The sequence below is a fragment of the Arachis duranensis genome, chromosome 7 (genome assembly GCF_000817695.3).
Source record: "Arachis duranensis cultivar V14167 chromosome 7, aradu.V14167.gnm2.J7QH, whole genome shotgun sequence".
NCBI lineage: Eukaryota > Viridiplantae > Streptophyta > Magnoliopsida > Fabales > Fabaceae > Arachis > Arachis duranensis.
In genome coordinates, this window is record NC_029778.3 from 7545499 (window position 1) to 7558318 (window position 12820).

General features: G+C 30.1%; 1 protein-coding gene across 1 annotated transcript in view; it reads right to left on the bottom strand.

Moving 5' to 3' along the window:
* Positions 1 to 9370: 9370 nt before the first annotated feature.
* Positions 9371 to 12820, bottom strand: part of LOC107496880 (putative BPI/LBP family protein At1g04970) — a gene marked incomplete in the record, with an annotated part of 3721 nt that continues 271 nt past the window's right edge. The window contains 6 exon segments of the mRNA XM_052252321.1: positions 9371 to 9824; positions 9920 to 10045; positions 10624 to 10872; positions 10972 to 11326; positions 11511 to 11650; positions 12378 to 12820. Of these exon segments, the coding sequence (XP_052108281.1) occupies positions 9627 to 9824; positions 9920 to 10045; positions 10624 to 10872; positions 10972 to 11326; positions 11511 to 11650; positions 12378 to 12785 (1476 nt within the window).

Genomic DNA, 12820 nt, shown 5'->3' on the forward strand with positions numbered 1-12820 from the left:
AATCTTTCGGGTACTAATTTGGTCATTACCTCAAAAAATAATATTATCATAAATAATATTAAAGTATTTTTATATGATTATAAATGTTAAAATTAATCTTAACAAAAAATGTTAAAAAAAATTTGAATTAAATAAAAAATACAAATAATATAAATATATGTAGAAAAATTTAAACCATATTACATAAAGAATAATAACTCTTTTTTTTTTTACCAAAAATAAAGAAATTCGAACTCGCAACCTTTAATTGAGTATGGGAAGACTATGCCATTTAAACTATAACTCATTAGCAAAAATAATAACTTTTTTTTACTATCACTACATTATTAAATTTTATTCTATACAAGATATTTATTATAATAGTATATGAACTTCTAAAAGTGAGATTCAAGTTGTTGAAAAAAAGTATTTTACAATGACAAGCGAGGAAGAGAGCTTTCTAAATAATAAGGGCAAATCACACTATTAAACTAGGATGGAGGAGAAATTACATGATTCAACTAAAGCAAAAAATGTAACATGGAAGAGAGTTTTTATGTAATTCGAATCAAACTGGTTCGAATTACAAACCAACAGTAATTTGAAGTTGATCAATTCGAAATATGCAGCCAAAATTGTACGTAATTCAAAGATTCGAATTATGCATGCAGGTTGACCTAGAGTAATTCGAATTATAAAGGATGCAATTCGAATTAAACTAAAAAAATAAAATTATCTAGAATATTGGACTAGCTCAATATTAATCAGAATTTTTATTTCTATTATAAAATATAAAAAAATTAATTCTAAAAATAATCATGTTATTTTTTAGGATTTAATTTTTTTATTGTGTTTTCATAAAATTTATACAAAATTCACCTATCACATTAACTAAACTTATTTAATTTATGTAAAGTTTGTTTATGGACTCAGCAAACTTGTTTACATTTTAATACGATTTAAATTGTATTAGTATATTTTTATTAATCAATTTAATTTTATTTAAATAATTAAATTTTTAAATTATAAAATTTGTATTAATTTGTAATTTAAAATTTAAATTAATGATTTATAAAATTGTATGTATTTGTATTATTGTACTCATATGATTAATTATATTTATTCGATTTAAAAAAAATAATTGTTAATTTTTAACTAACAAATAAATACACTTATATTATTTTAAAATTAAAATTTTTTAAATAAATGTACTCTTATTATTTTAATTTTTTAATTTAAATAAACATATTTGTATTATTTTAAATAAAATTTATAGCCCTTGTCATTTTGTTAACTTTCTTACCAATTTTTATTTTTCTCTCTTTTCATGGCCATAAACAAATTTTACGTAAATAAATAAGTTTAATCAATGTGATAAGTGAATTTTGTATTTATATTACTCCACGCATATATATAGAATTTTTCTCTTCGTAAACCGTGGCAAGTAACAAAGGTTTTTACATTTACATATTTCTTCATAAACTCTTAGTCACTTTATAAATCGTGTTTACCTACTACGGTTTACGTGTAAAAAGTAAAATGTGATAACTTATTACGGTTTACGTGTAAAAAGTAAAGGAATTGCAATAATTACATTTGAGTAAAATTTCTCATTTTTCTCTTAACCATTTTATTTAGGTAAATTGCCCATAAAGATTATTAATTAAAACATAAAAATATAATATTTTATTATTAATTTAAAAAATACATTTTTTTTCAGAGGTCTAGGCCCACAAAAAAGACCCGACCCAATCCAATCAGCTTTCCCTTCCCCAACCCGTTTCCCCCTTCGATTCCACCTCCATTGCAGCTGCTAATACAAATTACAAAGTTCTTCTTGGCAATACCGTTTCTCACAATAGCATCTTCTTCATGTCGCTGTGACTTGGAAACGGCTATGTCCTGTCTTCTTTCTCCCTTCGCAGATCAATTTCCGCGGCCATCGAAGATCTGCAAGGTTCACCTCCGCCGTTCGAACTTCCATCCTCCGACCCTATCAGCGGCAAGGAGCTTGGAAAAAAACAAATTTAAACCAGTAAAATATGCTTTTAATTTCAAACCAATCCAGGACGTACACTCATTAGCAGGAGAAACAAGGAGAGTGGCTCGTCCTAGTTTATCAGTAAGTGACGCAATACAACAAACGTACCGGAGTTTGCCTTTTCACATGAATTCTAACCGTTATTTTTTTAGGATTTTTTTCTAAAAATTATTTGCCATTTTCCCTAGGACTGTGCTAGTAGTAACTAGTAACATTAAGGAAAGAATACGCTAATATAACCTGTGAAATTAGAATGGTAGCAAAATCAAAAAATAATACATATATAATAAATTTGTAATATTTTTTTAATAAAATAATAAATAATAAAACTTTTCACTTAAAACTAAAAAAAAAACAAGTTGGTATCATAGTTACAAACGTTAGGCTGAATCGGTCGAACCAAAAATTAAAAATTAATTCAATTTAATCTTTTAAATAATAAAGTATCAATCTCTTAAATTAATATCCAGTAAAAAAATTACCATTGATTATTATAATTAGATTTAATTATGATTTGTTTTTAGTTATGGTAGTATGAACAATGTATTAATCAAGAAGTACTTGTTGTATTAGACTCGTGTTGTAACTACAAGAGATTATGAATTTTAGTAAATTTTATATTTTTAATTTGTGTATTTTTAAACTTTATATTAGAATATAACTATATTTTTGTATATTTATTTATAATTTTATACAGTCTTTATCATAATAAAATTATTTCCATTCAATTTAATCTTGAACTAATAAAATAATAGTTAAAAATAATTGAATAAAAAATTTTATTTCCAAAATTTTGACTTTTACGCATCTCACTTTATTGAATAAAACACAAATTTCTAAATAACCATTTTAACAAATGATAAAATCATCATAAGTTTTATATGAATAAAACACAAGATGAAGTCATGACTATGGTTTTTCTAAAATAAATAAATAAATATACAATATTATAAATTATTTTAATATTAATTAGATTGAAAATTAATAAATGGACAACATTTTTTTGGGTGTCTAATAAATGGACAACATTATTATCAACTTCAAATTTTCTAAATTTTAAAAGAAGTAACTCTTAACTAAGAACTTGTTACTTATTTTTCATTGTTTGACATTTTATATGAATAATAATACTATATTTGATTTTACAACAAATTAAAACTCAATGAATGGGATAATTTATTTGTACTTTTGGAACAAAAGTACTTTTTTAAAAAATATACTTATTTTATTTTTTAGTTGTTTTTTTTTCTTAAATGATAGAAGTAAAATAATTTTGTATTTTTGGAGAATCAACTAGAGGCTTATTCCTATTGGAAGTAAAAGGAGTTAAAGAGAAAAAATATATCATTAATTTTAAAAATATTAGTTCAAACCTCAGAACTAAAAAAATAATTTCGCTTCTTTTTTAAAATTAAATTGTGTTAGCTTGTGTACAAACAAGTATGCGGGTATAAAAAAAAACACATACATTTTTTTATATACAAATAACTCTATAAAACATAATGTGAGAAAATAAAATATTAGTCACTATTAAATTTATAGTTTTTATTATATGAGATTTATTATGTTGATTCAAAAATAATTATATATTTACTTACATGCTTTGTTATAATTCTTTATATTCGAAGAATTTATGAGATAATATGTTAATATAAAAACGGTGAACTTTTAGGATTAGAAATTTTTTATTTTATTTTATGTGTAATTTATTTTTTATTTATTTATATGAACAATAATGTATTATTGTATTAACATTGTCATCATTATTTTGCATATTTTGTAATTACAAAATTTAAGTAGAAATAAAACAAAGATTTTATCGTACTCTATAATAAATTATTCATATTTTGGTCTGTTTTCTTTCGCAGCAAACGAAAATTATGGCCCATCAATACAAAAAAGGAAAAAAAATGCAAATACATGTCAATTTGCGGACTATTATATAGTATTTAAGGCAACTTAGGATTAAAATTGAATTTTCTTTCAAGAAAGGTTGGGTTAATGCTGCGCCTCATGGCTTGTTCAGTTGTTACTCTAGTGTATGCATTTAGGTAAGGTGCAAAAGATAGTAGGTCATGATTATATAAGGGTTACATCCTGCCAAAAAGTGGAGCAAAGCAAAATTAAAGACTTTTTTCTAAAAATTATTTTGTGTATATGTTTCAAATAGGGGTGCACATGGGGCCGGGTGAAGTCGGGTTCGTCGTGACCCGAATTCGATCCTAAATAATGATCGGGTCTATTTATGAGACCCTTATCCGACCCGAGACCCGATGAAATCATGTTACTTTCGGGCCACACTTAAGCCGGATTTAGACCGAGTAAAGTCCGGGTCTTGATCAACTTTATCACGACATCACAAAAAGTTAGATTCTACATCTTTTGAACCTCTAAATTTTGAAAAATAATTATTCTATAACATTGTAACATTCACGTAATAATAATTTAGAATTTAACAACAATAATTTAAAATTTCATAATAATAATTATATCAATTACACATTAAACATTTAAAGTTCAAAAGACAATTAAAACAAAGTTAACAACTAACACAAGATTAACATAATAATAATAATTTATAGTGTCATATCAACCAATAACAACAAAATATTAAGTAACAAACAACTACACGGGTCCAACGGGCCGGGACCGGGTGACCCGAGGCTTGGCGCGAACTCGATTTAATAAATAACCGGGGCCATCTATTGAAACTTCGGGTTTGACCGGATCATAACGAAGCCGGGCCAAATTAGCCCCGAAGTCATCAGATCCGGTCCAGATCTTCGGGCCGGACCGGGTCTTGTGCACCCCTAGTTTCAAAAACATTAAAATAACCTAGATGTAGTTAAACAAATTAAATAAATCGTATTTGGTATAGATAGATGAAAAGGAAATTGGGTTCTCCTAATTGACTACATAAAAGTTGAATTAAATTCAAGTAGCAACTAAAATAACTAAACTATTAGAAAGGTATGCACGGTTTTGTCTACATAGCCAGAATTCTCCTAATCATCTGAGCTCACTGACGAGGATGACGATGACGATGTCGTATTCGGAAGTGGAGAATAATCACTTGGAAATTGAAGGCCTTCATAATGATCTAGAATCTCTTCCTCAAGAAAAACAGGGACGATATAATTAACAATTTAAACTGTAGGGAATGGTGCAGAAACCTTCATTCCCCAACCTTGTGCTGAAGCTATTCTGAAATATCCAATTTCCATTAGCATCATATCCAATTAATGCTATGGCATGAGGACCATCAGGTCGAATGCTTTTATCACGTACTATTACTTAGATTATTTCTTTATTAGTAATAGGCTTATCATTGTAATTTTTTTTAGTGAGAGTACATAAAGAATAAATACTACATAGTATATAAGGTGTAATAATTCATTTCATTTTAGTTCATCAAACCATCAACATCTCAACTTGAACAGCTTTGTTACCTAGTTTATTTTTTTATCAATAATAGATTTACCGTTGTAATTATTTTTTTAGTGAGAGTACATAAAGAGAAAATAGTATATAAGGTGTAATAATTCAACATGTTACCTAAATTATTTTTTTATCAACTTTTATGTGGTCGATTAGGAGAACCCAATTTCCTTCCCATCTATCTATACGAGATACAATTTATTTAATCTGTTTCACTACATCTACGTTATTTTAATGTTTTTGAAACATATGCACAATTGCACACTATTTTCATCGATAAAATTAATATTTGAATTAAAAAGTAGCTAGTATATAAATTTCTTGTACAAATAAAATTCTAAGTTAAAGCTAATTGAGATATGAAAAAATAATAAGGGTGGAAATGAAATGGAAAAAAAGATGTGTCATAACCACTTCTCACGCTCTCCATTGGCAGAGTGCATAGTACATGAAGCATTCCCACATTTCATTTTCTATAAAATACGGTTGCAGAGTCTCCTCTTCATAAACGGGGACTTCTATTCGCGAAGGGTGAAAATGTCGTATGTACGTGTTAACTATGTACTCTTTATGTATTCTCACTAAAAAATAATTACAATCGTAAGCCTGTTATTGACAGAGAAATTTTCTAGGTAACACCCTCCCACAAGTTAGAATTGTGTAAATCTAACAATCCTAGCTTAGAAATATTTACAAGAAAAGGATCCGGTGGCAGAATTTTGATAAGAAAATTAGCAAGTTGATCCTTGAAAAGAATTGGGCATAAAATGAATGAGACTAGACAAATATTTATTGAATTATTACACCTTATATACTATGTATTCTTTATGTACTCTCATTATAAAATAATTGCAATAGTAAGCCTATTATTGATAAAGAAATAATATAGGTAACAAAAAAATCCTCTTGTGACAAAAGAATTCGACCTGATGGTCCTCATGCCATAGCATTAATTGGATATGATGCTAATGGGAATTGGATATTTCAGAATAGCTTCCGCACAAGGTGGAGGGATGAAGGTTTCTGCACCATTCCTTATAGTGAGATTGTTAATTATATCGTTCCTGTTTTTCTTGAGGAAGAGATCCTGGATCACTATGAAGGCTTTCAATTCCGAAGTGATCCTTCTCCACCTCCGATTATGACATCGTCATCGTCATCTTCGTGGTGAGCTCAGATGATTAGGAGAATTCTGACTATTTAGACAGAATTGCGCGTATCATTCTAATAGTTTAGTTATGTTAGTTATTACTTGAATTTAATTCAACTTTTATTTGGTCAATTAGGAGAACCCAATTTCTTTTCCATCTATTTATACGAGATACTATTTATTTAATTTATTTCACTACATTTACGTTATTTTAATGTTTTTGAAACATATACAGACTATTTTCATCGATAACATGTTAGCATTATTACACCTTATATACTATGTACTCTTTATGTACTTTTATTAAAAAAATAATTACAATAGTAAGTCTATTATTGATAAAGAAATAATCTAGGTAACAAAGCTGTTCAAGCTGTGATGTTGATGGTTTAATGAATTAGAAGGAATTAAGAGAGGGAGAGAAATAAGTTTTTTTCATTGTTGAAGAGAATAAAAAATTATCCTTAAAAAATATTTGTTGAATTATTACACCTTAATATACTATGTACTCTTTATGTACTCTCACTAAAAAAAATTACAATGATAAGCCTATTATTGATAAAGAAATAATCTAAGTAACAGTATGTGACAAATGCATTCGACCTGATGGTCCTCATGCCATACCATTAATTGGATATGATGCTAATGGGAATTGGATAGTTCAAAATAACTTCGGCACAAGGTGGGGGATGAAGCTTTCTACACCATTCCCTAGGCCTTCAATTACCAAGTGATCCTTCTCCACCTCCGACTACGACATCGTCATCATGATCTTTGTCGGTGAACTCAGATGATTAGGAGAACTCTGACTATGTAGACAGAACCGCGCGTACCCTTCTAATAGTTAAATTATTTTAGTTGTTACTTTAAATTAATTCAACTTTTATGTGGTCAATTAGGAGAACTCAATTTCCTTTCCATCTATCTATTTGAGATACGATTTATTTAATTTGTTTCACTACATCTACGTTATTTTAATGTTTTTGAAACACATACACACTATTTTCATCGATAAAATTAATATTTGAATTAAAAAGTTGCTAGTATATAAATTTCTTGTACAAATAAAATTTTAAGTTAAAGCTAATTGAGATATGAGAAAATAACGAGGATGGAAATGAAATGAAAAAAAGATGTGTCGTAACCACTTTCCTCCCTCCCCATTAGTAAAGTGCATAGTACATAAAGCATTCTCTCCCTCCCCATTAGCAGAGTGCATAATACATGAAGTGTTCTCACATTTCATTTTCTACAAGACACGGCTGCAGAGTCTCCTCTTCATTTGTACATTTCTTTTTCTCTTCATTCTCCTATTCTTCTACAAAGATATGGTTGCATTGGCTCAACCTTTGGAAGAATGTTTCATTGGAAGAAAAGAACGAATGGTGCTAGAGGAGTAAAGATCCTTCCTAATGTAGAGAATCAAGGGAAGAAAGATAACTTTAATTATTTATTTTTTTATTAATTATTTCATAATTTTTTTAATTAAAATCTTATTATTCTAATTTATTTTGAAACAGAGACTTGCACTGCCTATGCCTTTAGAATATCCTGCGAGAGCAAAATTAGGCTGGAAGCCTCAAATGATGAAGACAGAGATCTCCTTGAACTTAATGTTCAAGATTTAATATCAGGAATGGGGTTAAAACCTATAAGATTCACTTTGTGGCTAGGTACGTGATGCGAGAAGGCGTTAAAGCTAGAAAGTTGACTCAAGATGGACGATGAGTCCATAGGAGACTGTGGTCCAAACGGTTTAAAATCCAAGCTGTCCGTGATTTACCCGGTGTCACTGATGAAGGAATTGAAGAAGTCAAATAATACATCCGGGAATGTGGAGCAGTGTTTGCGGCTATTTGGATAAACGTGGACTTCTATGCGCGAAGGGTAGAAATACCGTATGTACGTGATGGTCCTCATGCCATAACATTAATTGGATATGATGCTAATGGGAATTAGATATTTTAGAATAGTTTGGGCACAAGGTGGGGGATGAAGGTTTCTGCACCATTTCCTACAGTGAAATTGTTAATTATATCGTCCCTATTTTTCTTGAGGAAGAGATCCTGGATCACTATGAAGGCCTTCAATTCCCAAGTGATCCTTCTCCGACATTGTCATTGTCATCCTCGTCCGACTATGTGATCAACTTGAATTTAGTTATTTTAGTTTAGTTATTTTAATAGTTTAGTTATTTTAGTTGTTACTTGAATTTAATTCAATTTTTATGTGATCAATTAGGAGAATTTTAACTATGTAGATAGAACCACGAATTTACGCTTCTAATTGTCGTCCTTAGTTATTTTAGTTGTTACTTGAATTTAATTCAACGGTTTTAATAGTTTGTGCTTCTAATTGTCATCCTTAGTTATTTTAGTTGTTACTTGAATTTAATTCAACGTTTTTAATAGTTTGTTTATTTTATTTGTTACTTGAATTTAATTTAATTTGTAGCATGTGAGTTGTTATGATGTGATTTGGTTTATTTTAACTTTATTTATAAAATTATTATCACATCATTTTCATTTGTGACTAAAAATGACTCTTAAAATCAGTCTTTTGTGAATTTAATCTACAGTAAAAAAAATAACAACTAAATCTTGATGTCTCAAAATATTCAGATTTTAGGCAATTACATAATTAATCATATTACGTGTACACTGAAAATTATTTATCAAATCAACTGCTTATATTAAATACATGGTAAAATACAAAATACACATTAAAAATAAATAAATAATATGTATATTTATATCCAAATATATAATAACTTCTTTATTGACTCATGACATATGAAATATATGTATGGAAAACAATGTACATCACGAATATAACCTTCATTGTACATAAAAATTTATGGTGTAAGTACATATGTATCAATGTTTAATTTTTCCCCTTTTCTTTTTCTATTGAGAGTTGCACTGTTGACTATCCTAACAAATGAATGAAAATTGTACAAGCAGATAACAATTCAGATTTCTAAACCGAGCTATTTACATGCATCAACAAACACTATCTCTAGTGAATGAATTTGAAGAGAAGCTTGTTCGAATCGGAAAACGACACGTCGCTGCAAACCGTGATTCTTGAATCTGACAATATTATCTCTGCTTCTTGTAAGGTGAAGCCATGAATGATGGGTAAAGGGAACCCTTTGCTGAGATGTAAATTTGCATATGGCAAGAACACAGTTTCAATGAGAGTCCACACAACTGGCTGCATTGGGAAAAAAAAGGATAACATAAACTTGAATCAATAAAAATGAGATTTTGAATTGTTATGCACTTGTAGAAAACAGAATACAAAAGCACCTGAACAAGGTACATCCTCAGATTGCCAATGGTGCTCCATTTCAATGACATTGAAAAGTCATCCAATTTCACGGCACCTATGAGGTTGTTTCCGTTGACTTTTACCAAGCCTGAGGCTCTAATCACCTGTGCAAACGCGATGAGATGGAGCAATAAAGGATCAAAATTACAACCACAAACAAGAAAGGACAATTCATAGCAAGGTGCTAAGCTGTATATACATTACAAGTTAGATTCCGAATTATCTATATTCTGATGACATTGTGTGTTATGTGATGCAAAGCCCAATATTTATCCTATAATAATTAGTGGCACAATAAGTACAAGCCTGACCTAGTGGCTAATGAGACTATTGAACATTATAATGACCTGTTTGGTTTTCGGCTGTATTTCTTGTTTTCACATTCTTTTTTCACAAAAACTTGAAAGCAGAAAACACAAAAAATAAAAATAGGAAATAAAACAAAACCAAACAGGTCCTAAAAGGTGAGAACTCCTTGACCTCTAGCTATAGACTACACTTCATCTATTCTACTCTCTTAATTGGAACTCTCTATATATGATCTGAAACCATATATGGTGAGATTCTACTACCAACTTCTGCAATTAGGTGCAACGCCCAATTTCTCTGTAGTACTAATTCCCAAACCCATAACAACAGATAGACCCAATAAATATAGCAAATTGAACATTGAAGATTATACCAATGAGATGCATGCCACTGGTATTACTTCATGTTCTTCCAAAACATCAATTGTTAGGTCTGCAAACACGTTGGCACCTGCTTTCTGCTTTGATATCTCCACAACCGGAGGAGAAGATAAAGATATATTCAAGTTCATGTCATGATTTGGGTATTTCCTGTATAGTTGGGGAACAATAAATCTCCATCCTGCAGTGTTCAATAGAGATTGATCTGGTATCTTGTCCACTATCCAGTGCATAAATTTTGCCTGAACCCGAAAACAATTTCTCAATTGACATTAACCCAAATGCAAAAGTAGTATTTAATAAATCTATGATTAAAGACGAGCTAAAACATCCATACTTACATCATAATACAATCCTGATGCGGAGTTAAAGACAGCCTCATCCATGTTTATGCCTAGCATTTTTGAAGAATATGCACAGGAAACTGGGAATTCTGATTTCTTATGGCATAACTTAGGAATATGGACAGAATTATTTCTTTCTATGAATAACCCATTAGTTTCAAATCCGATGGATGAATTGCTTAATAAGACATTATTAACAAAAGTTACATTCAAAGATGCATGATCATCAACTGGAACCTCCTTTGGAAGACTTCCCAAATACAAGTCCAGTTGTGAAATCCCTTCTTTAAGTTTCTTCGTAATTGCATTTTCTACTGCTGACCCGATTTCCTCTTCAAAAGCATCAACTATCCTGTTAGTAAAACGGGAAAATTACAATCATAAGGTATGCATAGACAAGACCAACTACACTGAAAAAAGGAAGAAGCTTTATTGGCTTCTAACACAAGTTCTATAAAGCAAAGAAACACAACACCCAGCAACAAGGAAGGAGGAAATATGAACCCTGAGATAGTCAAATACGGATAGTTCAATACCCTTGATAAAGCCAGGATGCACCTCCATCCAATTTTATTGAAATATCTTTAACATAAGAACCACAGTCCTCAAGTTTCAGCTTCAAAGATCCTTCTTGATTCTCCAAACCAAGCGTAAGGCCAACTTGCATGCCTTCAACCTTTTCAAGCAATAGAATTGATTAAATTCCCTTTTCTATAGTAGTTGTGACTTGCAAAGAAGAAAACTGAGAGATAAATACACATACTAGTAAGAAATAAAAAATAGGGATCATATGGAGCTTATGATACATGACAATAGTCACTGATATAGGGTGGTTTACTGCAAACATCTAGTCAATTACAATAACCAAGTCTTATCCCACTAATTAAGGTGGGCTACATGAATCAAATGACATCATAGTGCCGTATCATAGATTGTATATGTATGTTAAGCCCATTTATACCTAAATATCTTTTCTTTGAATAATTTACTAATGCAAGGAATCTACTTACCAAAAAATTGTAAAACGACAATACCAGGTATCACAACAGAAAAGAACACAGCATTCTTTACATCACAAAGCAAACTAAAAAAGGAAAGCTACAAAGGCATCCAATTTGCAGCAACAACTCTTCCAATTTCAAAGAAAATAACAAAGTTAACTAAACAATCTAACTCTTGTCCATAAAAGGAAATGCTCCAATTAACAACACAAAAGTGCTTAACAGTGAGCATACAAAAAAACAGGTTTTAAACATTCAAATCACCATTATATGAAATACAGAATCAATTTCTATTAACAGCATACATTGCTACTTAACAGTTATCATACAAAAAACAGGTTCTAAGTTCAAAAATCTCAAAACACCATTATATGAACTAAAAACAAAGAATCGCTTCAATACCTGAACTTCTGCTCTACCTCTATCAGAAATCCTCACAGGAACAAGCCAAGTGCTGTAAGAGTAATACCAATTCATGCTCAAATTACAAGTAACCCCAGAAGCCACAATTGAAACCCCTGCTTCCCCTGGCTTCACAATTGATGAAGCAACATCGATTTCGTATATTGTGATGTTGGAAAGTGACATATACACATTACCAACAACTGGAAAATTTGCTCCTTTCTCAATATCCCGCAACCGGAGTGAGATTATTGAAGAAATCGCCTTTTTCACCAGCAATCCCTTCACGAAATCAAGGCCGTTTTGGGTCACCAGAAGGGATATGAAAGCTTCGTTTTTTGGTTCAATTTGAGCATGCCCATGAATCAGAGAGGAGAATAGCAGAAGAAGAATAACGAAAGGTGCCATTTTGGTTTATGGGTAGGTGAGGAAAAAGATTGGAG